This window comes from Habropoda laboriosa, unplaced genomic scaffold, assembly GCF_001263275.1.
Source record: "Habropoda laboriosa isolate 0110345459 unplaced genomic scaffold, ASM126327v1 scaffold295, whole genome shotgun sequence".
Lineage (NCBI taxonomy): Eukaryota > Metazoa > Arthropoda > Insecta > Hymenoptera > Apidae > Habropoda > Habropoda laboriosa.
The window spans coordinates 1,072,967-1,100,032 of record NW_017100429.1 but is presented as its reverse complement, the minus strand read 5'-3'; the positions used below and the strand labels follow the sequence as shown (position 1 = coordinate 1,100,032).

At 39.0% G+C, this 27,066-nt stretch overlaps 3 protein-coding genes across 7 annotated transcripts in view; 2 read left to right on the top strand and 1 right to left on the bottom strand.

The window, feature by feature from the left end:
* Positions 1 to 3,961, top strand: part of LOC108575736 (protein AF-10-like) — a 5,277-nt gene extending 1,316 nt beyond the window's left edge. The window contains exons 5-13 of the mRNA XM_017938623.1: positions 1 to 224; positions 292 to 617; positions 1,362 to 1,862; positions 1,926 to 2,109; positions 2,208 to 2,421; positions 2,666 to 2,818; positions 2,882 to 3,146; positions 3,322 to 3,450; positions 3,663 to 3,961. The exon at positions 1 to 224 is cut by the window's left edge and continues 394 nt beyond it. Coding sequence (XP_017794112.1) covers positions 1 to 224; positions 292 to 617; positions 1,362 to 1,862; positions 1,926 to 2,109; positions 2,208 to 2,421; positions 2,666 to 2,818; positions 2,882 to 3,146; positions 3,322 to 3,450; positions 3,663 to 3,813 — 2,147 coding nt within the window. The 3' untranslated portion in view covers positions 3,814 to 3,961. The remainder of the gene's footprint in view (positions 225 to 291; positions 618 to 1,361; positions 1,863 to 1,925; positions 2,110 to 2,207; positions 2,422 to 2,665; positions 2,819 to 2,881; positions 3,147 to 3,321; positions 3,451 to 3,662) is intronic.
* A 12,964-nt stretch (positions 3,962 to 16,925) lies between these two features.
* LOC108575724 (pancreas transcription factor 1 subunit alpha) lies at positions 16,926 to 19,629 on the bottom strand. Its single transcript, XM_017938604.1, has 3 exons — positions 19,358 to 19,629; positions 18,057 to 18,376; positions 16,926 to 17,065 (listed from the first exon to the last, which is right to left on the bottom strand). The coding sequence occupies exons 1-3, from the start codon at positions 19,627 to 19,629 to the stop codon at positions 16,926 to 16,928; spliced, it is 732 nt and encodes a 243-aa protein (XP_017794093.1).
* Positions 19,630 to 25,964: 6,335 nt separating this feature from the next.
* LOC108575663 (protein DDI1 homolog 2) overlaps positions 25,965 to 27,066 on the top strand; it is a 5,021-nt gene continuing 3,919 nt past the window's right edge. For all 5 annotated transcript variants that reach the window (XM_017938519.1, XM_017938518.1, XM_017938516.1 and 2 more), the window contains exons 1-2: positions 25,965 to 26,438; positions 26,831 to 27,052. In XM_017938519.1, coding sequence (XP_017794008.1) covers positions 26,177 to 26,438; positions 26,831 to 27,052 — 484 coding nt within the window. In that variant the 5' untranslated portion in view covers positions 25,965 to 26,176. The remainder of the gene's footprint in view (positions 26,439 to 26,830; positions 27,053 to 27,066) is intronic.

The following is a 27,066-nucleotide window of genomic DNA, read 5'->3' as shown; positions in this document are numbered from 1 at the left end:
ACAAAACGTCGAGCCATAGTAAAAAGAGAAAGACGGGAGCGCGTACACCGACGGTTATAGGGAATGAAAATTCGAATCAATCGGTTAGCTCAGAAGCAAGTGGTTCGGTCGTGGTCGCTGTCAGTTCCGTTGTACAGCAAGCTGTGTCGAGCAATAACGTTCAGACCACCATAACGGAGGCTACAAGCCTAAGTACTACCACTGAGCCAGAAAAATCGAAGAAGGTAAGATATAATGTTGAGAAATATGTGTATTATATGATTTCCATATTTTTATTATTCTTTTCTTAAGTTAAAGGTTGAGAGTCCCATTCAATCGTCGTCAGGTACTCCAATCACTACAGAAGCGACCACTACACCTGTGATAATGGCGGTAACGCAGCCCCAATCCTCGCTTGTCACTCAATCTCCAACAACCACGTCGAACAGCATAGTTGTCTCGGTTCCTTTGACTGCCACTTCGCTGCCGAACACGGTGCAGAGTGTGGTGACGAGTGCTCCTACACTTTATCAGCAATTACAGCAGAGTATCATCACTACTGCTGCCACCACGGAGCCGAGGACAAGCGCTATGTCCGAGAGGTTTGTGGCTGAAGAAGCTCCTGCAAAGAGATCTCGGTGAGTTGAGACAAAAATTTTTCTATATAAGAATTCTTCCGTATTCGAAATGGGTTCCGTTTGAAACACGCGCCAAAATGGAGGGCATCAAAATGGCCGGCTAGGTGGATAAACAAGACTCTTTGTTTTTAACCTCTTCTTGCGTTTCGTAAAAATTGTTCAGGTAGAAAAATCTTGTTCAGTACGAATTTTGTAACACTGTGGCCGTAAATATCGTTTCGTCGAGGTACGACTGGGTTGTTTGGGAATCTTCTGGGAACTTCGTGGCCATTGGAAGATACGTAAATACGACACGATGTGCTGTAGAGATGAGAGAATCAATTTGGGACAATTTTTCGTTTCGCTCTCGTGTGAGAAAAAATCGTGGAAAATCGTCAGGAATTAGTATTACACCGTGAACAACTGTGTTTTCTCTCGCGTCCTATGATTCGTCTGTCGCTTTAAGGACACTTTGAGGTTATGTTTGTTTTTTTTACCTCAAGGGGCCTCAAGGGCAACGAACGAAGGAAAGGAGTAACGTGACGTTGTTAATGGCAGTGCACAACGGTCCGTTTATTTTCCATTTTTTATGCCAATAAATTTTACACAATTTTATGTTACGATAAAAAATTCAAATCTGGTGTATATATTGTATATATGTGTCTTTCCTTGTATGATATGTTATCTTGTTCTTTCAAGCCTGTATCAAAAAGGGCTACTGAGATGATCAAATTAATATTTTGTGCATTTTTATTACTTGTTTAGCTCTCAATCATCAGATAAGCAAGAGAAGCCCCGTAAGCCAAAGCGTGGGTCATCCAATAGTCAACCAGCACTGCCGCAATCACAGCCACAATCTCAGATCCAACAGCAGCAGCAACAACAACAACAACAACCTCAATTAGCAGCATCTTCTATAGTAACATCAGTGTCCAATAATGCAGTGGTAACAACATCCAAGAGAGGAGGCAGAAGTAATCATCAAACTCCTCCACCTGCTGTAACTGTGGCACCTGTACCATCTATTATTCAAGGGCCAACATTGAGCAGTGGTCATTTTAGCAACGTTAGCTCTGGTTCTGTCAATACCATGGGTCCCACTGTTAAGGAGTCTCCACCTAGCAGTCCTGGTTCTGAGAGTATGAGCAGCAGTGGACCAGGAAGGAGGAAAAGGAAAAGTGCCAGTGCAGCTTCTACCACTCCAACACCTTCTGCATCCAGCACTCCAACACTGACAAATCCAAAAGAGGAGAAAGATGTCAAATTGTAAGTGATGAATGGTTGGAATGTTTCAATAGTGTGCATATTCTGACTTAAAGTATTTGATAGATTTCAGAATGGGGTTAGTGCACCTCATATGTTAGGGAACCAGCTGAATCCAACTTCGACAATGGCACAGAAGATGTCTGATACCCTCTCTCAAGAACTGGAGGCTCATTCTATTTTCACAGAAGCCAGTAATTCTACGACGAATCTGGTTGGTCCACAGCTGCACAGTCGAGTGATTGCATCTGTATGTACCCTTATGATCGGACCGATGTTTTGATCTATGTTCTACAATGGAACAGCAATAAAACTCTTTTTAATTATGATATATTGTTTTATAAACAGATACGATCCAATCAAACAGGTGCACCGCCCACGTCATTCTCTTCAGTGTTTAATACCACTAGCAATACCAACACCAACACTAGCGCCAGTGCGAGCACGACCAGTACCGGTTCCCTAGGAGGCGGTGCTATACCACAGACGCTGGATCAACTCCTGGAGAGGCAATGGGAGCAAGGAAGTCAATTTCTGATGGAGCAAGCCCAGCACTTTGACAGTGAGTGTACGGCAAGGAAAAACATGCTTTCAGTCGCATGGGTTTGGTGAAATTGGGGACCTTCCTTCCGCTATCAAGAAATAAATTATGCATGATTGATTTTCTGTCGCATTTCTTCATCCCAATAACCCGTATCTCACAACGAAGTGCAAAGTATGTTGCTTTCTGGCTCATTGGACCGTACTAACAACCTTCACAAGAGCCAGAGATATTGATTTATAGGAACATGGATCTCTTTTTGCAGTCGCGTCTCTGCTTTCCTGTCTTCATCAGCTCAGAGCAGAGAACCTTAGGCTAGAGGAACATGTAAATAGTCTTCTGCAGAGAAGAGACCACCTATTGGCTGTGAACGCTAGACTTGCTATCCCATTGACAACTCAGCCTAGTGCCCATCCAGGTAACAGTTAGAATTTATTAACAGTCAGTTATATCGATATTTAATCGTGCTTCTTGATCACAGTGAACAACATACACCCAACGGTCAATCCATCGCATCCCAACGTCCCACATCCTGACGTTCCACCAGGTGCAGCGGCCCCAGTGCCAAGAGTAAGTCGAGAGCCTCGAGTGAACAACACCTATATGCCCCACTCGAGCTCCAGCAACCATTCTACGACGTTGGAGAACGGTTTGCCCCCGGACCCCTCTCCTCCAGCTGCGGCTTCACTCTCACAGTATCAACATAGGACGTCGTTGGTCGCTCCTCAGCCTAGCCCAACGATCAGGTAACGTATCTGTTCTTCAAAATACATAGGATGATCCGTGAGATCACCAGAAACGCTAAAATATCTCTATTAGGTTCATAACTTTGCTCTTGAGGCGTTCCGTGTCTTATAGCTGACCTTGTATTAGAGACACAAATACTGAAATTTACATTTCTTTCCTGATTATTATGAATAGACATAGTCCTGCTGGAACGGCGTACCATCAAGGTCAGCCTAGCAACATAGTGTCTCCTGCACCTGCTAGCAACTCTGGGGTGGTGAGGAACTCGTCCGTTACACCGGATCCTCTGCGTGGAGTACCAAGGTAAAAAAAAAAAACCCCTCCTATATTCTTCTGTCTATTTTTTTTTTTTTTTTATAATGTACCCGATTTTTCCTTGTTCCTCTTTGCCTTTTGCATTATTACGTTTAATTTCTTGCAAGCATTAGACTAGATCTGTAATCGTTCCTTCTGTGGATCCTGTTGTATGCAGGAAGTGGTTAGGATAGGTTAGGAGTCTACGTTAACTGTTTCAGATCGGTGCCACAGTCGTCGAGCAATTACATGCCTTCAATGTACCAACCCACCATGTCCAGCCTGGCGAGTAATCAAGTAGGTAATGTTCATAATCTCCACTCGCATGGACCTTCCCCAACTAGCCACGGACCGCCTGGTAAGCCCAGCTGAAGATAGATGGAAAAGAAGATGGAAGACGAGCGTGTTGAAACCGATGATAGACGTGGCGAGGCCAAGTAGCCTAACGAGACGTGCTATAATCCGTGGAAACGGACAAGGAACTCGTCCTAGCCTAACCTAGACCATATTTGCATTTATATCGACCCATTTTCAAATTCACTATTTTATTCACACATGAATAACAGAGTCTGTGAATACACGCGTTTCTTTTTTCTTTTTAATCGAAGTTCAAGAGCAATATTTAGGTTAGAAGCAACCACTTTAGACGTTAGGAACGTTCTTTTCTATTCTTTGTTTTCGTTCCCTTGGTTTGCACGTCATCGAGCACGTCTGAGACAATCTTTCCATCATAATCGTCGTCGTTGTCGTCATCGTCATCAATCGTTGGTAAATCCGCAGATGTACAAATTCTTAGACTGTAAGTTAATCTATCGCGACGAATAGCAATAATATTACGAGTAGGTGTACATTTAAAGGGGGGGGGGGAGAATAGGAGGGGTGCAAGTTCATTTTCTTCGTTCTCTTTCGTTTGCCGTTACGTTGCCACTGTCACTGTCGACGCGACAACGGAATGGCCACACCTTTTTGTCATAGATCATTGTAAACGGTTGCACTTTGACCCGTTTCACGGCCACGTAATTGTATATTCTAATTATTAAAGACGTGTAAAACGTACTGTATACCTAGATGTACGACTCGAGCACTGCCTTCCACCAATAAAAAAAAAACCAACCTTGAAACGGGTCGATGGTCGATGGATGAATCCTTTCGTGATTGTTTTCCAGCCTTTTCAATCGAGAATTTCAAGGTTATGCTAAAAAATCAGGGAAAATGTTTCACACGCGCTTCGTTCTCAAGCAGCGGGTTCATTTGCGATTCCTCTTGTTTTTTCGTACCTTGTCAAATTTGCCATTATCGATGGCAGCCACACGGAACAGTGACGTAATCAAAAAAAATGCGGAAGAAAATTGTTGTTAAATGATCAAATCACGGCGTTCGCTGTAATTGTACATTGGAATTATTACATTGAATATAATTTGACCGCCACCGGCGTGAATTTCTACTAAAATAAGGAGATAAAATGATGGAGGAAACGCGTCTTTCCGTCTGAAATTGTAAATACGAATCTTCATTTGTCCAATGAAATTTTTTTTTCTTTCTCAGTGAGAAGAAGTAATTGTGTTCTTTACGGAAAAACGACTTTGAATTTAGGCTTACTTTAAGACGGCATAGTGGTAGATCAAGAGGACATAATGCCTCCATGATAGCTCGTCACCACTCAGGGAAAATCGATTTATTAAATTCTATCGAGTTTTTCGATCACCACAAAACATCGGTTATCGTACACTTTCGAAGCATCAGACAAATATAATTACATTAACTCGCAGTACTTAAGCATTAAACGAGACGATTAATTTATTCCATTGATTGATCCAGTACAAAATCACTACGTCAAAAGAAAAATTATCGTGGAAATCTCCCTTCCAAGGTGTGCGATAATTCTATGGTGTTTCTTTGGTGGAATATTCGTAATCGACGACTTTGTCAACAAAAAAAAAAAGTGAAAAAAATAAAAAAAATTCGAGTAAAAGAGAAAAAATTAAAAAAAAAAAAGAAAGTCAAGGGACAACAGTGCGTTTATACCGATGGAGAGTATTTTATGCGTTTATTATCTCGGTGTAGTGTTGCTGTACATTTTAAGATTATATACGGTACGATTAGGGGAATGGAGGAGAAACAGAGAGGGAGAGAGAGTGAGAGAGTGAGAGAGAGCAGGTTGAGGATAATATTTTTACACACATACATACACATACAGACAGCAGACTGTGCCAAATTTTTGCAATCGAATCATTGAAGAGACTCCCTTCTAAAAGTCTTGGTCAACTTTTCAACTCAATCTTGCCGAGGCTAGGAAAGTTGCCGAAGACTTTACGGGAACCATAAACGCCTCTGTGAGATCATCATCCATGCTCTCGTTTATCTTGTGTTCAGTTTTAATTCGTGTACAAATAAATTATTATTGTTATTGTGTTCCTAATAACGCTGTGGATTGACCATCAAAAAGTTTCGTGTCGTTAGATGAAAAAAATTTTGACCAAAGTCTACGCCAACCGAGGGTCGCCAATTGATTTGTCGCATAGAGTGTGAATTTTCTGTTCAAATCCATTGCGTCTCTATGTTCGATTAGAATTTTTTCTATTCGCTTGTAGCTTTATTATAAGTTTTAGTACATATACGTGTTTATGTACACAAAAGAAACGTGCGTTTAGGCTAGATATATTAATGTAGATCGTTAGGCTCACATCGTCAATGTTCCGAGAAACATCGACAACGTAGAAGCAATTTTTTATTTTTACTTTCCATTTCGATAAACAAATTCAAGATACCTTATATCAATTAGGTCCAGATGGCAGCAATGCTTTGATTGGCCGAAATATTGGCACACGGAGAACGTACCGTAAGGCATTTTGATACTCGAGTCATCACTGTTGTGAGAAGAAGAAGAAGAAGCAGAAGAAAAAAAAAAGGAACAAAAGATATGTAAAGTGTGCAAGTGAACCAAACTTCTTGACGCCGTTTGTGAAGCGTGTTTTCATTTTTCTACGAGGAAACGAGAGAGAGAGAGTGAGAGAGAGAGAGAGAAAGAGAGAGAGTTAGCTGATAAAAAAAGAAAATCCCTCCCGAAGAAACAAGCAACTCGTTGTAAGATAATTATACAAGAAAAAAGAAAAAAAAGGAGATACTTGGCTGAGAAGATGAACACCACTTTGTCTCGACGCTTGTAGGTTTTTCCAGGTTGCACAATATAAAACTGAACACTTGGGAAGAGGAAAGAAAAGAAAGGAAATAGTATTTGCTCCTGGGACAGCCTGCAAGGTTTAGTTACTTGTGTAAAGAAGAAAAAAGAAAAGAAGAAAACCGGGAAAGAGAAGAACGCGAGGACACTTCAAAGGCTCGCCGGTGGTCTTTTGTATATTTTCAAAACCAGAAAAGATAAGGAGCAGCTAAAAATCCGGTATCACACCTTTGAATTGTCCTCCGTGCTGTACGTCTATTACTGTACCCATAAGGAACAAGCATAGCAAGCGAAATGCCATATGTGTTTCCATACACACAGGGGGAAAAAAAATTTTTCTAACGTGACAAAAAGGCTGATTATTTTTTTTTTCTTTTTTTTTCTTTCTTTTTTTTAAAGCGTTTAACGTGACGCGATTCACCGGCAACTTCGTCCTTCCTTTGGGGACACCCTGATTTCTATTCAAGTCAGTGGTTTTCATGGGTGGATCTTCTTTATTGCGTTTGTAGTTTAACATATTGTCAACCAGGTTTGAACACTGTAGCTTCTTGGAACAAGCAAATAGCTCTACTTTCGAATTTTCTTTCAATTTATCCATGAGTAACTGATGTTTGTTGTAACATAGGTAGAAGTGGATGACAGTATGTTGAAAAGATATTCTGGTTTCTGTTTTGAATACTTAGCTGTATCACAGAAACAGAATGCACGTTTCTTTGTATTTAGAAAACTGAATCAGAATTGTTAGAAAGCTTCTGCAAATGTAAACACTTTACAAACACTTCAGTTAGCATCTCACCGATGGAAAATGAACTTTATACTCACTAATTGTTATCACGTCAACAGCATAGATGCTCTATCAACTCCCAGTGGAACCATTGACTTGAATTCAGGAGAGCCAGAGCCTAGCTAAATTAGGATCTCAGCCTCGAATTAGATGCCTAGACGTTGTTTCACTTTTATATTTGCATCTTGTAAGATTTACACAAGTGGAATGGTGGAGAGGGAGGGCCTAGTGCCAGGTACAAGGGGAGGATGAGTGTTCATCAGAGTTTTACCCTGAGCTAGGACAACGTTTCTAAGTTAAATGAACCAGTTAGTCGTGCGTTGAACGAAAATTTCCTCTAATTTTCTCTGCAAAAACATGAAGAGAAAATTCTGATAGTATCTCTTAGAAACGTTGTCCCGGAGTCGCGTGGATCTGTTCCAAATCCAGGGATGTAAATCACTGTGCGATACGATTTTGTAATGTAACTGTGCATACGGAAGCATGTAATAAAAGAAGACTAAACGACTTGAGGAATTCGAACCATCTTTTTGTTTTTGTTACCATAGCCAACAGCTGAGAGGAAAAAGTTCATTTCGACATTAGAATTTTGAAAATGGTCGTCGAGGATAATTGATGCAAATTTCACCGAATTTATTCGAGTGTCGGAGGAGCAATATTGGAAAACGGAGTATCTCGAGACAAATCCCTGACGTTTGCCTCAGTGTTGTCCAACGATCGTGGGAAGTCTCACCTGCGACCTCGTCTCCAACGAATCAATATTACAGTGAGAGTGTTGGAGAGTGTGTACGCTCCATGGATAACGTTGAAAGACACCGTTGATCTCATCCTTCAGCAGCCTTGTCAAAATCTAAATGGAACAATTGCACACCTTCTTGTGTGTTTTCAAATTGTCGAAAATTAATTTCCTACCAGGGGAAATTGGAACGAATATGAGAGATTGACACACGTGTCTCCTCGTCTCCTCTTTGGAATTTCTCAACTGTCTGATGAGGAGAGGAGGTTTGAATGCAAGCTGAACAGTATATCTGATGCTGGGTATAAAGTAATAGGATTGCACTGAGCCTGAGTTTTCACGCTGGATTTCATCTATGAGCCATTTCACGTTAAATCGTACACTTTCTGCTACTATGTCACCGATTTTGTCCAAGCTCGGCACATTTTATTCATAGCCATGAGAACGTAACTTGTGTAAAATTTTAGTCTCTTGTGTTGAACGTTTTGCAAGATATTAAATATAATATTGAAGTGTTGAAAAATCGAGTAAAATAAGCTGACATTTACCACACTTTCGATCTTAATTATTTCTCGATTGCTAAAAGATACCAACACTTGCTCTTGGGATCATTTTAAAGGGGAAAACTTGTACTTTATAAGTATCTAGCAAAAGTATTTATTATTAATATAGAGAAGAATATTCAAGGTTAAAAATTGTTTGAAAAAAATACTAGTCAATTTTTTGAAGTTGCCTGCACGAAATAAGCTTTCGAAAATAATCGGGCTATTCTGAGAACGTTAAACCTACCATTATCTCTTACAATTAGTGCATCTGAAGTTTTGAATTTTCAGTTGCGATCGTTGTCGATCTTCGTTGACCTAATTAATTTCTCTGCAATTTGTTCGTCTGGTTTGGTCAAGAATATTGTTTAAATGCAATGGCAGTTTACACGTGTTTCTTCGAATTTCAAAAATTCAGGCAAAATTGTAAATATACGAACGCTACTTTACGATGAAATAATTTCTAAATACAGAAATCACAGTGAAAATACCGCGGAAGAGCAAAACGTATACATTATAATTGTTACAACATGTAAACAGAAGTTTCGGAATTGTTTACAAGATTATTTCATGTTTATTAATAATTTTACAATAATTAGGAATATTATTTTACTAAAATGAAACAAATTAATAATTTTTAGCATGTGTTAACAATTAGGAACAATATTTGTTATAAGTTTTACAAGAAAGTAGATTATGGTATTACAATGAACAAACCGTTGAATAAACTTTCGATTTGTATAAAAAGTTACTTAACGTAATAATTCTACCTTCACTATGGCTATTTTCAATTTATCACCACAAGTCAACTTGATTTTTAATCATTACGAACTTAGACTCACCATAGGTAAATAATGAAAACATTGAAACACTGTTGTTTATTGAAGAAAGTTGCAAAAATGTATAAATGATAATATGTAGTATTATAAAAAATTGTTGGAAGTATAAATTTATAATAAAATTGTGAAAACTATTAAATTATACGGTGTTATAATATTATAGTAGAAGATTGAAAATCTCCCGCGAAAGGGTAATCCCCTGCCCGATCTTACTAACGTCTTTGCTCATGACTTTGAGTACCGACGGTAATATAAGGACTCGACTGACCTTCTACGAAATCACTTACCTCGTTCACCCTTTAGAAATCATTTGCCCTTCCTGTTTGTCAGTTTAAAGATTGAGCCTTACTCTTTCAACACGTTGACTGCCACGTTGGTCACCAGTGATCGGAGATTGTTTCCTCGATGGGGCAACGGTGATCATCGGTGACCGGAGTGCCTCAAACGTACGGAATTATTCAAATAAAATGAATATCGTCGACTAAAAATTTCGACCATCACAGCTAACTGAATAGTAGAGATGCGGGAGAACCCAAAAATATCGGGTCGGGAATTTCTTCCGAGATCGGGACGAGATTCCGATAGTGTCGTGATTCTCGAAAGTGCCGGGATTCTCAAAACAAGACCAATTCAAAATTTCGGGAATTTTTTCCAGGATTGGGACGAGTTCCCGAAAATTTCGAGATTCCCGATAGTTTCGGGATTCTCAAAAGTGTCGTGATTCTCGAAAGTGCCGGGATTGGCAAAAGTGTCGTGATTCTCGAAAGTGCCGGGATTCTCAAAAATGTCGTGATTCTCGAAAGTGCCGGGATTGGCAAAAGTGTCGTGATTCTCGAAAGTGCCGGGATTGGCAAAAGTGTCGTGATTCTCGAAAGTGCCGGGATTCTCAAAAATGTCGTGATTCTCGAAAGTGCCGGGATTGGCAAAAATGTCGTGATTCTCGAAAGTGCCGGGATTGGCAAAAATGTCGTGATTCTCAAAACAAGAATAATTTTACTCGTATAACTACTTAAACACTTTAAAAAGTATAAATTACAAGGTTGAAGAATTTGAAAAAAAATCGTGGTTACCATTAATATACTATCTTTGATAACTCGTGATTTATTAAATCCTGATTGATAGAAATTATCAAATACCCTTGAAAAGCACCAGATAAAATTCAGTTAATACAATCTTTTTCCTATCTCATGATTTATCACTGAGCAATAATAGACCATTTTTAATTACAAAAGAACACAACGATTATCAAGTTCCAGAAAAATCCATGAAGATTGTCCCAGCAATCCATAATCGTTCACTAATGACAATCGAATCAAGTGTTACATTATCTCTACGGACAGTCTACATGGAGAAGATATTTGGGGGGGGGGGGGCAGCTACAAGGATAACAGTGATCCGAGGGGTACCAAGGGGTCGATTATTTCTCTGAAAGTTCAGAAAACACCCCGTAGCATGCAGCTGTCCAGGTATTTGCCTGCCCCAATTTTCACCCTGTGGGGCTGCAGCCTATGGGGGGAGCTGAGGGGTGGATGGATGCTCTCTTTTGCTCAGGGCACCCTTCACTCTGTGTAATGGAACCCTGGGGCTCTATCTGTGGATGTAACTATTAATTCTCTCCTCAGGTTACCACCTTCTAACCACTAGTCACAAATTTCATACTTTTTCCTTGTTTTTTTTTTTATCGTTGTTTTGTACTCGTAGATGTAGGTTAATTTGTGGCTGTTTATTTTGGGGACGATTTGGAGGAGATTCAGTTTGGAATTTCGGTGGAAGAAAATCTTGTAGAATATCTTTGTAAAGATTGATTTGTTGAGTACTCGGTGAATTTTTAGCAAAAGTTCCATTTTCTCACTTGTAGAATAGTGAAATAAGAGAAAATCTGTTAGAGAGTTAAATTAAGTAGAAAATAAGCTGGGTAACTATTATTAATTAGAGTAAGTACATTCACGGGATAATTACACACACGGGAAGTATATTTTCCAAGGCGCTGTCTTCACAGTGGTCCTATTTTACAACAAATGGATATTATACCTGTAAAAAATATTTTTGTGTTCTTCAAAGATGGTAGAATAAACACACAAATTTGCAAAAGGATACTCGTAGCATTTGCTTCGTTTTAAATTTTCAAAAAATTCAGTTTTTTTTTAGCCGTCACAGTAGGAAGACCCCTTAAAACAGGTGCAAATTGCTTTTTAACGTGAATTTTTATTACAAATTTCTGTCTCAGTTTCTCAGTGAACAGAATATCTATGGAGAGTAAAGATGGCGAATTATTATAATTTTTTTTTTTACTTTTTTTTTTTTCAAATAAAATGAGTGGTAGATAGTAGATCAGTATGAATGCAACGTTCAGTGAGATGCTACGGTATTACGACATGAATCGTGAATTAATACTTTATTTGTGCGTCACTCCAGCTGCGAGGATCAGCACAAGTGCGACCCTCGTGACAAGAGGGTGCTCTTAATGCGGCCCTGATACGCGAAAAGGGGCTGCAGCCGCGATTCTATGGTTTGCTAATTTTCACGGGATCACGGTACCGTGACGTTCGAGCCGATTAGGTTCAACCTGGGCTATTGAACTTTCACGCCTTTCCCCCTTAACCGCTGCATCTCTCTAAAGATAGATACATATGTATATTATAACCAATCTAAAAATGTTTCATCGCTGGAATAATTGTTCTTTAATCTATTACAGATATAATTGTATTTGATTAATCGTTGAAATTTTTTCAAACGGTGAAAATTCATTTTTCGTAGATTTTCTTTGTTTCGTATGGAACATCGAATTTTGATGGAGAGATGTCACTGTGATAGTTAATATTGTGCGATAGGACAATAAAAAAACGATGCACCATAAAGTGGTGGATGATAAGGGCAGGTGTATGGACACACCTGCGTCAATTGGAGATAAGTGTGAGCCACTTTTGATCACCTGATAAGGGAACAGTCCCTCTATCTGTGTACAGTAATATTATTTGTCGTTTGGATTTTTTTGTTTGATGCTTCGAAATAATAGAGATGCTTCGGGATACTGGAAATACCTTAAAATACTTATCAGGTACTTTGAGACACTTCAATACTCTCGTTAATTATTTCAAAGTGTATTTTATAATACCTACGTATTTTTTCATACTTCAAAATACTGGTTGATTATTCTGAGGTACTTTGACCCCTTAACGTATGATTACTTTTCTGACTATGTGTATAAGCGTCAGCCATTTAATGTTTCAGTACTGTATCAGGTAACAAAAGCTGATCTGTTACAGATTAATTACATTTAGGAATCCTTGATCTTACAAATTCAAACGAAAGTTAGGATTACAATTAATTTTTCTCACATCTTGACCAAAATCTCTGCCACGAGTCTGACACGTTGTTGTAGGTTAAAGGGTTCAAGGCGGTATTCTGGTTTTGAATGCCATCTTTTAAGCAATTTTGGGGATTTCTTTCGAAAGAACCATTCAACTTTTTGCATTAAGGTTTTGCACATACATTTATGGGTAAGATATTTGCAATTTGTAGACATCAACGCTTCATAAAAAAAAGTAATAAAAATTCAGTACAACTAGGTTTTCATCTGAAAATTAATCGTCACAATGTAAAACCGTCGATTTCTTACGGCTCTAATAATTCGATCACCCACTGTACTTATCAAAGTACCGCGCGAACGACGATAACCAAGAATAGAGAGAGAGAGGATGGGAAGACGTTTAGAAAGAGTCGAAACAGCCACAATTCGTTCCACGGGACACGGTGTATCGTCCCTAATTGTCCACAAATCGACGACCACCCTCGATTTCCGAACCGTTAAGTACAACCACCCCCTTGGAGGGCACCAGGGGCGTTCCGCTAGCTCTCGAAAGGGGCGCCCCAGCGCAACGGGGTAGAATATGGATTCAATTACACCTCATTGTGCCGCAGTGTCTATAAACAATGCTGTTTTCACAGCTGATAGCCGGCGCACGTTCTGCTGCGGGTCCACACGATGGACAAGGCTCTTTCAATGGATCCTTTCTTTGCGTGAAAACAGCATAATTTCGACACTGGAAGAACACCGCGGAATAATCCCCTTTTTTTTTTCATTTTTCATTTAACCTGGAACTTCTTTGGATATTTTTCTCCTGTGTCCTAAAAATGGGAAACTATTGTAGTATTGTAGTGGAGATGATATAAACTGTGATATAGGAGTAGACTCCCTATAACGCGGCAAAGATATCGCGACTGCTGTTTTCATATAACGCGATTCCTCGTGCAACGCGCTAAATAATAAAATAGAGGAATTCCCCGCGTTTAAAAATTAAAAATAATTAAATCTACTTTAGCTGAGCATTGCACTGTTTTCTCCGTCGTTACCGACTTCTTCTGTGTTATAATTGTTTCTGTTTTTTCTTGATTGTTTGTTTATTACATGCACTACCGGCCAAAAGTTTGGAATCACTGAGTATTGCAATTTACATAAAAATTTCCAGAAGAAAGTCAGCGACTTTGAGAATGTTTTATCGTTCTGTGATGCCCGGTTTGCTCCAATTCCTCGAAACTAGGAGCAGATATTGGGGTATCGTTGAATTAAAACACTTAAGAATCGTCGTTGCGTAGAAACAGAACGTTATTTGCGCATAAAACAGAGAATGAACGCGGAAATGGAGAAAATAGGGTTATTTAAGGGTTTAGGGAAGATGGACTTTGTGACTATGCAGGAGAGTTGGAAGGTGAAGAGTCCAGTATGAGTAATGGTGAAAGTTGGCGAAAGTGTAACAGTTGGAATCAATTGATATGAGATAAATTGATAAATGTAGAATTGAGATAAACTTCAAATCTATAAAAAATTAGCAGCAGATTTAACATTGACGAGAAGTGGGAGGTGATTCGAAACTTTTGGTCGGTAGTGTACATTGGTAATATGTTTGTTTAATCCAACAGCGAATACGTCACTTATTTAAAAAAGAAACTGTCCTATTTGATAGAACATAGAAAATACAAGTTGGCACGGCAATCCAAACATGTTACTTTAGATCAGGGGTCGACAACGCGGTGCCCGCGAAGCAATTTTAAAGTGCCCGCCGTTCAAATGTCTAAATTCTAAATTTTAGATATTTGAATAGCAGTTATGTTTTTTCAAAAAAATTATGTAATAAATTTATGTTGCATTAATATTTTCATGTTTAAATATTACCCATCCCTCCTCTTCATCCCAAGGTGCCCGCCGAACTCCCGCATTTCTGAAATATGCCCTCCTAGTAAAAAAGGTTGCCGGCCCCTGCTTTAACGTATTAACCGTGTTATACGGGAGTCTGCTATATAGGAATTTTTATTTTCTCTGCCTCTTTTAGGGCGTATGAAAGTATTCAAATGTGATTCTCGTAACTTGTTGTGCAGAGGTCTAAAATTGACTCGAAAGACCATGAAACAATCTGAAAAATTGGAAAAATTATTCACAGGAGAAATAGAACAGGGAATCGAAATTTTCCCAATTTCTTCCATTGATTCGAGGAGACTCCAAACCTCCGAAGAGACAATCTCAGAAAAATGACAAATTTCGAGAATAATTTTCCCAGACGATGAAAATGTCAATTATCTCCACAACGTTCGATTACATATTCTGCTCGTAATATCTCCATAATTGAAGGCACGATTGGAAAAGTGGCATGGAACGATGCGGTGTCGACTGTGCACCACTGTTAACCAGGCTTTTAAGGGAAAAATCGATGAGTGGACGTTCTGTATGGACATTAAGACGGTGTTGTTGCAGTTTTCAAAGAATTTCGCTCATTAGTGTAACAACCACGGAGGCACTTTTGGACGAAGGTGGAAAACTGGAGGCATGGAAGAACGCGGAGGGAACGGAGGATCGGTTCGTGGGAAGATGCACACCCGTCGACGCCATTATTCCCGAGTCGCGGGACGTCGCGACGCCGCAATATCGACGTACCGCCCACGATTCACCTCCCCTTTCCTGTACAGTGTCTACAGGGCTCTGCTCCCCTCTCCTGGAGAATTGCACAGCAGAATTTGGCGCAGCTTCGACCCTCTGCCTTCCTTTTTTCCAGCCCTCCGCCATTTCGTTGCGGCTCACACTCGTGCCGGACCTTCGGCTGGCTTCTGCAGGACTTGACAAATATTCCGAATGTTTATTCCGCTTCGAGGCGTTTGGAATTTTTGAAATTTCGAACATGGACGATTTTGGACATTTTTCAGTGCTTCAAACTTGGAGAAGTATTATTTTCGAAGAATTTTCTGTACCTACCCCGAGTCGTTTAGAATTTTTCACGAAGGTAATTTTGGAATCGGGATTCATTGGAAAGGGGAAAAGTAGGAAATTTAGAAAATTCTGGAATCTTCGTATGCCAGAAAGATGGAAATTTTATTTTTCGAAGTCCTCGATAGCCTGAATCCTCGAGAAATATTAATTTCCCTAAGTTCACTCCGTTATAAGCCCTACAACACTTTGGTGTAGCAAATTTTTTTAAACAATCTCGTTTGAAAAAGAATGAATGTTGCAAATTCAGAAATATCTGAAATTTTAGGCAATTTTTCAGATTAAGAGGTCGAAAATTCATTGTTACTTGTGCAAACGAATAAACAACCTTTAGTTTAAGCTTGGAGAAAGTTGTATGGCAAGATGTATTGATTTTCCGAGCAACTATAGACACCAGGAAATTCACGTCAATATCAAAGTTACAAACTGACCAAAGAAACTCCATTTACAAAGAACTACTTCTCGAACAAGAAGAAACGAATTTCGAGCAGTGATAAAAAATGAAGGATGGAAAGGAGAAATTGAAGAAACCAGGCGTGTAAACTTAAAGAACCTACTTTATTTGGCTTCAATGGCATTCTATTCTTCCCCCTTTTTTTTTTCTTGCTCACACTTTCACGTACAAACGATATCTACTTACACTATTTACGCATTTTCGTTTTTTAGTTATTTTATGTACAATCGTAACATGAATTTTGTATTTCACTCCAATTCTGTCGGAACCGAAAGGAAAGAAAGAAAAATGTTGACAGAATTTTCGGATATTTGAGCACTTCCAAGAAAGAAACCGAGAACAATTGATACACGTACAAATTTCAACCTCAACATTTTTGTTCTAATTTTTCTCCTTCAATTCTAACTTAGATGTTTTTTTTTTTTTTAAATAAATTACGCTACGGGCTAATAATGTTTGTTCCGAATTAAACGTTAAATTAAATACCATTAACAACGATAATACTGTCATCCGCCACTTTGGAATTGACTAGAGACACCGAATATATAATTTTTCCTTTTTTTTTTTCAATTAGTAGAACTTTTTTGGTACAATTTTAAATTAGAAAGATTAGAAGATCGACTAGAAATAGTTCTCCTTAGATACTAAATAACACGAGTGGCTTGTCCAGACTTAACAGTTAAAACCTGACCACTTTACTCGAATGTTGAGCCGGTTTTCGATGTCCTTGGATCTTCCGGTGTCCATACTTTCGCGTACATCGTCCCGTTTGGAGAGATGTCCGACTTCCTGGACCAGGACAAAGAGTGAAATATGAAAGGGTTCCCCTCGCTACCTGGAATTTTATCATTGGCCGTGATTAACATTTCTCCGTGTTAATATTCTCCATGTTTAACCCTTAACATTCCAGTGGAACTCCAGAGTTCCATACATTCTAACGAATTTTTGTTTTAAACTTGTCGTAGAATATTTTTCAGGGTTAAAATAGTCAACTTTGTAATTGAGATTGGGAGGCTATTCGTTTGGAACCCGTGAAAATGTGAAAATCATGGATTTCTGGTACGAACTCCGGAGCCCCACTCGGACCTAGAGGGTTGAAATACTTTTATCACACAATTTCTTAGATTCTCAGCATAATTAGTCGAATTTTTTGTGCAATCTTTGTGCAAATTACGAAATGAATTCTCTGGTTTTTAATGCAATTTTTTGTGGTAATCAGTCGTTAATTTCATCAATCGTGAATTTTCTAACGTTTGATGTAAGTTTTGAAATTATTAATTTAATTAATGTTACGAAAGAATAATTATTACTGAAATATTTAACGTAATGTAACTTCTAAACTAATTACTCATTAACCCCTTAACATATGACAACGTGTCAGACTCGTGACAGAGATTCTGGTGAAGATGTGAGAAAAATCGTTATATTAGTAGGAAAAATTAATTGTAATTCTAACTTTCGTTTGAATTTGTAAGACTGAGGATTGCGAAGTGTAATTAATTTGTGACAGATTAATTTTCGTTACCGGATACGGTACTAAAATAGAAAATGGCTGACGCTTAGATGCATAGTCAGAAAAGAAATCATAGGTTAAGGGGTTAATCTTCTTCTTCAGAGATTGCAAAGGAAATTTTCCAATTATCCAATCAATTTTAACAGTTTTGAAATTAATTACTCGTCAAGCAACTAGAAAAGAAATTTCCCAATTTGCATCCCAAAATATCGAAAAGCACTTTTCATCGAGCGAATTACCAAACAAATTTCTCTATTTATACACCACAATTTCAAAGAGAAAAAAACGTTCGTGCAATTGGTATTGGCCTCACCACGAATTATAACTTTCTTAGAGTCGTCGCGACCGGAACACCTCGACAGTCCGCCATTTCCAGTCAGAGTATCGTTACCCTTGTCAGCTCTGACCAGTTCGTTTAGGAACTTTATGTAACCAATCGCCAATTTTAACGTGTCGACCTTGGACAGCCTTTTCTCGTACGGGAGAGTAGGTATGTGAGCCCTAAGGCCCTCGAATGCGTCGTTTATGTTCTGCATACGTCTCCTCTCCCTCATGTTAGCCGCTTGCCTCTGTTGCACCGCCTGTCTTGGACTCTTTCCAGACGCCCCGTTACGTCTGTTACTCTGACTTCGTCTAGAAATCATTATTGCACCGTTTGGAATGGAATAACGATCTCCAACAGCACGAATTGTAGAATGCTTCACAGTAATTGAAGTAATTGTAACGAAACAAGCATCGTTAATATTAACTGTAATACAGTGAGGTACTTGGAAATGATCCCTAAGACACTTACTATGATTCTAGACACTTGTTCAAACTTTTAGAAATCATATTTTCAGAATATGTATTTTTCCGGACTTTGCAATATTTAGTTATAAAACAATGTTATTCTAACAATATAAAGTCCGGTATTTTCAAGGTGTTGCAAAAATTTGTTAATGCAAAACTGCAAACTGGAGTAAAATTATATTTCTAGTAGTTAGGAGTGTAATTGATTATTTTGAGCATTTTATATTTTATTTGGTACTTTGGTACTACCATATCTGTAAAATATTCTTAATATTTTCAGTATTTTTTCAAGCTCTTGACAAAGCTGTTAAATAAACTTAGAAAAGCTTCAAGTTAGTTTAAACAAAATTTAAGTTCACTTAGTACCGTTAATTGTATACTAGGCACCTGCTTTATTATTTAAAATATCCTCACACATATTCAGCTCTCACCGAGCACAATACTAATTAACCTTAGTGCGTTCTTTTATTCGACTATACACTTGAGGTTTTTGGGTCCTTTTTGACCCAAAGGTCTTAGGTGTAACAGTTTTTGTTACCAGCACCCCATATGAACTTAGGTAATGAACTTTCGACGTAATGTTAAGGGAACATAAATTCGATAACAGCAAAAGCAAATTAAAAAGATAAGAAGGCGATGGGTCAAAAAAGACCCGAAGACCGTACTAGGGTTAAAAATGATCACAATCCACCAGCTCAAATTGTCCCAAATTGTAAAAATTGTCCCAGGAATATTCTACAGCCTCCAACCCTTTGAAACTCGAATGAAACGTTCAATTCTCATTTCTAAATCCACGAAAAGAGGAACTCTGAAGGAAATACTCACTCTCTGGTGTGATTCTCCTGATCACTGCTATAAGCACTCTCATTGTCGCTGCTGTTCTCGTCGTACAGATAAATCTCGCTGCCACTTGTGCTCCCAGTGCTCCCAGCAGGATGCGAGGCCAACTGGGAGGGAATAGAAGGAAGAGTGGCAGTGGTAGGTGCTCCACAGTGAGGTGGTAGAGCTGGAATAGCTGGATTCCCAAGAAAACTATGAGCCTCGTACATATACTGACGATTCATCATGTCCAATTCGAGATTATCCATGGAATACATCTTGAGGAACCACTTGAACCCTCCTCGATACTCAAATCATTCCAATAAACCTTTTCTTCCAAGCGAAATCTTTGGTACAATGACTAGAATTGATGACTAGCTGAAGTTTGCTAATTTAAAAAAAAAAAAAACCCTCACATGATACTCGCGAGATTGTTCATCGACAGTCCTTATTCCATAAAATCCACAGTATGAGAAGAACTCAAAAAGATTCAGCTCTCGGTGTCTTCCAGGTTGAGAAAACGAGGAGATCTGGGCTGATCGTAGTCTTCACTTCAGGATTTCTCGACGAATGTCGAAATATTTCCATCACAAATGCTGGTAATCTTACGCTCTTCTTCTCGAGGGTGTCAGCGATGCTTCTAGGTGATGTCTGAGTAGCTTATACCAAGACTGAATTTTTGTTCACCGATAGAGAGTTGGTTGTTCAAGCTGGCCCCGGTGAAACTCGATTACACCGTGTCGCACCAGGATCAATCGAGAATTTTCGTCGAAAATTCCTTCGCAATCACTCTCAATCACGTCCCAGGGATTCAGCAGGCAAACACAAACGACACGTGACCCCGGCGTGTGCTGGAAATGCTTCCAAACAGCGGCACGTGCCAGCAGGAAGCCAGGACACGTGTCCAACCTTGTCCAGACCTTTATCAGCGTTTACTCAACCCTTCCTGTTTGGTCACACTCATATCTAACCCCGAATCCCTTCACTGGACACTTCCAAGGTCGCACTGGGTCCAACGAATTGAACAATTGCCCTCTTCATCCTCGAGTACCCTGTCGAACTTCAGTTTCCGACTACTTCAACACGACATGGTTACCATTCCGACCAATAATTCCACCTTCGACACTCGTCACTGTCACAGAACTTGCTTGCAAGAGCACTGTTTAAGCCAATTTACGAGGAGTGTTGTTTCGAGGATTTTTCTCGGTTTCGTGAAACCATCGAGACAGTGATTTGTGTGGATTTTCTGTGAAAGGTTAAACTGTGTCGGAGAGTCGAAGTGAGACTGGGTGATCACGGATGAGACTGGACTTCAGGTGGTCTGGCTGAACTGAAAGGGAAAAGCGGGAGGAAGGCGGGAGCCATCGGAGGGGTTGAAGCCACAGACACAACCCCATTCGTCGAGGTGAATAGCGGTGGAGCCTGGCTAAACCTGGTTGCTGGGTTGCTGGTTACGCCTCTTCATTGATCTGGCACGGAACACCGGAAACTCTCGATTGCGGAGGAGACACCTCGTGGAAATGTCACGAAGACTGTAACGTGTGTTCAATGGACTTTCCAGTCAAATTTCGCGCTCTGATATGGAATGAAAAAAGACAATTTAGTTGGGATGTTTTTCAAGGGGAAGAAATTCGATGAATGTGGGATTCGGTGATTGTAGGAGAGAAGGAATTAACTCGGATAAAATTGGGAAGAAGAGGTGCGAAATCGGTGAAAATTGAGAAAAGTATAAGACTAATAGAAATTTGAAGGAACACATTTTTGTAGACTCTAAGATAGTTGTAGAAAAATTGATGGAAAAATGTTGGACTATAGGGGAGAGTCGGGGAAACACGAACGTGGGGTAATTGCGAATTCGCATATATACATATGGTGTTAGAAAAGCATGAACAATTCCTCCTTTTGCCAAATGATCGCTCGTACCGAATGCAGTGCTAGGCCACCAATGCAAAACAGTTGACACTGATCGAAGTGAAAATTATTGAAGACTCTTGCTCGACTTCGTCTAATTTTTTGAAGAAAGTAAAGTAAGTATAGCGTTTGCATGTATAATTATCTTAATTCTGATGTTTCATGCTAATGGATTATGTGTTTCGATTGCTGCGAATGGGTACGCGATGGACAGATCACATCTAGAGGCTATTTATGCGATTTTTGTAAAAAAACAAGTAGTATTCGTGATTACCGCACGACAATTAGGGAATCGCGTTTGGTTTTTCTATTAAAAATTGGTTTTATTTTTCAATTTTGTTGAAGTTGATTATAAAAATATATAAACAGATAATATGTGTTTGTATATGAACGATAAAAAAGTTATTACCTTTGTAATATTTTTTCCTTAGGTGTTCGTAATTCCCCTATTCTCCCTTGTCACCTAATATTACGTATAATTCCACAGATACCGATAATGTAACATGCTCGCTAATGACTAGACTGCGAATGTTCGTACAGTTATAAATATCAAAATAAGAAAAATACACTAGAGTCTCTCGAGCTACAAAAGAAACAAATCCGTAGACAATGAGTAAGTTATTCTCGTGTATTTTGCAAATTTTGACAATTGGATAAATAATCGTAATCTACAAAGATGCATGTAACATGAAACTACAAGTAGAAACATTAATTTTTAAACAAAAATTAAACACTTTTATTCCACTGGAATAGCTGATAAAATCGTTTTCATCCGTGTAACATATTGAACTAAAAATTAATCCGAAAATTGAATACATTTGATAAATTTATATTTTATAAGTTCATATTTGTCCGCCATAAAGTAGGTAGGTACTGTGCAAGGCTTGAAAATGTGTTGTCACGTGAGAGAAAGTGCCAGTGAACATATTGTTGGACCAACCAGGTCTATTAAATAATATTGCCCAGCGGTGGGTTAATAATATGCCAGAAATCACATCGGACCTGTTACAGAGCGCATAATTACACGTTGCCCCGGCGAGGCCAAATGTCGCAGAAGCGGTTAACCCTCGAGTGTAAACCCTTGCACGGTGTTTTTCGTGCACGTGCAGGCCACGCGTCCTCAATTTCCTTCTCTCTTACACCTTCCATTCACCAAGATGCTCTTTTTTACGAGCAACCGTGAAGCGTGGCTGCCTCAGACGCCCCTTTACTTCCGGTGAGCCGTGGAAAATTGAATAGATAACAAATACGTATCGTTCTTGTTCGAGAAAATAGTGGAAAACTCGAGGTAACGAGAAAGGGGAATTTTTTTGGGTTGGACTCGGGAGAAGAAATTCATTTTTGTGCAGAAATATTGTGCAAAGATTAACTTATCGTTGAAACGAGGGGGGAAGTTAAACATTGTCGCGAGAAGACACTGTGGGAACCTCCGAGAAAATTAGACAAAATTCTGCGTATACTGTAGAAGAATTTCCTTTCAATACTTCTGAACGTTTTAACGAGCATTTTTTTTTTAGATAAAAAATTGGAAAAATTGTGCAGAATAAGGAGGACTTTTTGGAGATGCTTGGAGGAAAAGTACGGTAAATTTTCGCCTGGGAAAAGTGCATCGGAAAATTTTCTTTGACGCGCCGACCAGACATAAAGTATGGCCCGTTATCGATTTCCCACAAAACTCATTTAACGTCTAACCTGGACAATTAACACACTAGAAATTAAGAGGGTATCACGATGAATTATGTTGCCCATCTGCCGCTTCGTTCTAGTAGCAAATCAAGGAAACGATTTGTTTCCTTTCCCACGATCGTCATTTTCGGTTATAATAGAAAAACGAATTGTCGAGATGAATTTATAAAAAATTGAGAATAAATTTGTCGATGTTCGTAGAGGCAGGTGCGCTGTTTCGTAGTGCAAAAATCGAATCGTAAACCGCAGTGTCTGTACGAATCTCTATAATCCGAAAGAAAAATATGGGAACGGGACAGGTCCATTGTACAGTTGGGATTTTTGATCCTCGAGATCGAGAGATAACTGTAGGGGTTCGAATTTAAATGGCAAATCCGCTGACACGTGTGCCTCAGATTTGATTTGCAGTTTAGAATCGACGAGGAAAAAAATTCTATCCATTACAAAAAGAAAAAGAAAAGAACATTATATATATTCAATTGTTGTTTCATCTTGCAAATTAATATTTTCACATATAACGCGGTAGAATTTTAATTGCACACTTTTACAATTTTATTCTTCTTTTCAATTGTATTTTTTTTTTTTTTAATATACTCCAGATATATTTAAAATTACGTGAAAAATTGTTTCCATGAGAAAAAAGAGGTTAGAGTTCATGGAAGTGGATCCTCCCTCGACAGGAGGCTCTCCCCGTGCCTAACCGATTTTCCATGGCACATCCTTGCACCCGGGAACCCATGTCCAACACCTGGTAGCGGGTACAACCCCGTGAACATCCTGGTAGCCACTCGAAACATACCCAAACCCCCCTAAGTGTCTATTAATTTATACTCCGCGGGAGTGTGAAATCGATTTATGCCCATTCTCGATTCACCTTCCATTTTTAATCTATTCCTAGCCCCTCCAGGAGGCTGTTGTACCGTGTAATGGCATCTTCACGGGGAAAGCTTCAATATTTGCTCATTTCAGTCCTCCCTCCAAAAGAAAAAGATTCAAATTAAAGATTTTCATCTTGACAAAAAAAATTTCAATATAAACAAAACACGAAGAGTGTAGGTACATTGTGACTTTTGAAAACATTGGACAAGTATTAGATACTAGAAAATATAGATTCTAACTTTTTAAAAGTGTCAGAAGAATATCATGAATTACCTAACCTAATCTAACTAAAATAAACAAAATACGAAGAGTGAAGGTAAATTGTAATTTTCAAAAACATTGGATAAGTATCAGAGCCTAAAAAATATCGATTCGAATTTTTAAAAGCGTCAGAAGAATATCATGAACCTAACCTAACCAAGTCAGATAAATTAAAGCAACTTTAATTTTAAAAACGACGAGATTCTTTTTTTAAAAGTATTTTTTATTAGTTCAAAAATGTCCACAATTACACAGGAATAAAATTGTACAATGTTGCTGTGGGCACACCTTGCTCAATGTTTATCCCGGAACATCCGGTTACGAGTGTAATCGAGCGAGCCGTCGAAATCGTGGGCTAATTTAACCATCAGCCTGTCCTGCGCGAAATTCCATGCCACCTGTCTAATATGCACCTCTGTATCCGTTTCCGGTGTATGGGGAATGGTGCCCCCTGCGGTGTCCTCGTGGTCGTGCCCCTCAGGGGACAGATCCCTTGAATTTTCCATGCTTCAGTGCACCCTTCGTTTTTTTCTTTTTTGTTCGTATAATCGATCGATTATCATAAGACCTTCCAATAATGACGAATTTTCTACCCAGAGTGTACATTTCACTGTAAAATTAAAGTGGAAGATTTGGACGACAATTTAGAATAGGTTAAGAAAATTTGGTGCATCTAGAATTAATTTTAACACAGGTATAAAGTACCTAGAAATAATTGAAACAAGCTATGTTTCTTATTTAAAGTGTACACTTAATGGAAACAAATAAAAAAGATCAGCAACTCATTCGCACAATTCAAAAAAATAAGGCATGGGAACCAATTTTAAGCATATATCCAATACTCGAGATAATTAATACTCCTACTTACATTATTTATATAAAGAGATCAGAAGCACGTGATTAGTGTCCAAGATATCTGTCTTCTACCAAAAATAATTCAGGCATATGCATACGCCATGAATATGCATATGGTGATGCGAGATAAATGTTCGCACATAAATGCATATAATTTCCTTGAACAGGAGTTGGAAATTATCGCCATTGACCCAGGGAAATAAAGCTATCTCTCGATCCATCTGAGTACGCTGTATGGGACGTTTAATTCCGAAATTGTCCATGCATAGGGTGTACCACTGATCATTGATAGCAAAATCTATAAATCCTCCCCTATTTATCCTCATTGTTATGATCTAACGAGATTTGCCTGAACCAGGATTATGCAAGCAAAAAGATTTTGGCATCTGTGAAGTTGTTTCTGGGATAAAGTGGGAAAAAGACAACTTTTTAATATCAATCGTAGAAAAACCTTAGAGTAGTCCACTTTACTGCCCTCTATTGACTAAAATACACAATAGGATTCTACATTATCCATAAATGATGAAGAATACAAACAGAAATAAAAATTTCCCGTACAAAAAGAAATTGTAGAGTACCCTAAACGAATTTTTTGAGCGAAATAATAGAAAAAAGTCTTTATTTCTATTAAGAAATTCTATGAGAACCCAATAAGATAATATTTCAATGGTAATCCTCCATTTTGGTTTACGTAAACTATGCTAAATTCTCAAAAAAAGGAAAACAAGATTGAAGCCCTTTAACCAAAAGTTTTAGAATAATATTCGCACCATAATAAAAATCTCTTCCAGATCTCTTTATCTTCTATATATATATAATCCATCACCAAAACTATTATTTATGTTCACCAAATGCAAATACCATTTAACCTATTAAAATTGAATCCGTAAAATGTGTCATTGAGGTTACAAGTGAAATTTGATACTTCGAAAAAATGGCGGGAAACGGACCTAACCTGAAACTATCTGCGATAGGAATCATGATCGCGAATTCTTACACAAGGTGAGCTCGATATCTCGAGGCTTGATAAGTGGGCTTCAGGTTATGCCTCGAGGCCAGACAGTATTTTCGCTGAGCTGGGTTGTTGTTTACATCCCGTAGCCGCTCTTCGTACGGCCATACCGTGTGCGAGGGGAGCGGCGACAAATTTCTCGTGTGAAATATCGCGTGTGCATATCGGGGGCCCCCGTTAGTATCGTATCATCGTCAGATCCGCGCGGAACAGCGAGCAGCATGAAGGTAACGGTAACCATGCTCAGCGACGACATTTTCGTCCTGGACGTCATTGAGGACATGGAGTTGGAGAGTTTCAAGGCGCTATGCGAGATCGAGTGCAACGTGTCCGTCCACGAGATGGTGATCGCGTTCAATGGGCTGCCATTGATGAACGACAAGAAATCGCTGAAGGATCACGGGATCAGGGACGGTGACGTGGTGATTTTGCAGCACATGCACCACAGCGCAGCGGAATTGAACCTTCACCCGCTTAACGGAGGTCAGCTTCCAATACACAGCACCATTATTTAAAGTGGCGATGGTTCGAGGCGGGTTGGTCGTGAGGTTAGCTTTTTCGGCTTCGATTTACGTTTTTTCTTCACCTTCCCTGTGAACTCAGAGCTCTGTGACTTAATTCGTACACAGCACGATCCCAGTGAAACGAATTCCAACCATGTCTACATGCAGAGCATGCTCTAGATTAGATTCCCTTCTCTAGACTAGGCTTTTTTTTCGTTTCTGTCTTCCCTTTGTTTCTGGTTTTGTCAGTCTGCACATGCTTGTCCGGTTGCTAGTTTGATTTTATGAGAATAGTTGGTGGGTTTAGCTATAAAAGCACATCTGTCATAGTAAAGAAGAGAATGTACTAAATTGAAAGATACGTTACTCTAGCTATTCCCATGTTGGACTTCAGTACCATCAGAGTACCAGGAGCATCCAACAGTCAGCAGCTCCCAGCACCCAGCTCAAGTGCTATAGCAAGAATGCAAAACACCAGGAAGGAGGATGATCCAGAAATAATCAGAGATATGTTCTTAGCTAACCCTGATCAGCTGGCATTGCTCAGTCAGAATAATCCTAAGCTGGCTAGTGCCTTACTTTCTGGGAACCTTGGTAAGTTCCCAACT

Coding starts and splice junctions, on each gene's coding strand:
- LOC108575724 (XM_017938604.1), bottom strand. CDS start 19,629: ATGTATTCCATGGATAATCTCGAATTGGACATGATGAATCGTCAGTAT. Junction 18,377..19,357: donor CAGGAGAATCACACCAGAGA/GTGAGTATTTCC, acceptor AATGATTTCTAG/ACGAAGTCAGAGTAACAGAC. Junction 17,066..18,056: donor TAAGAAAGTTATAATTCGTG/GTGAGGCCAATA, acceptor ATAAAATTCCAG/GTAGCGAGGGGAACCCTTTC.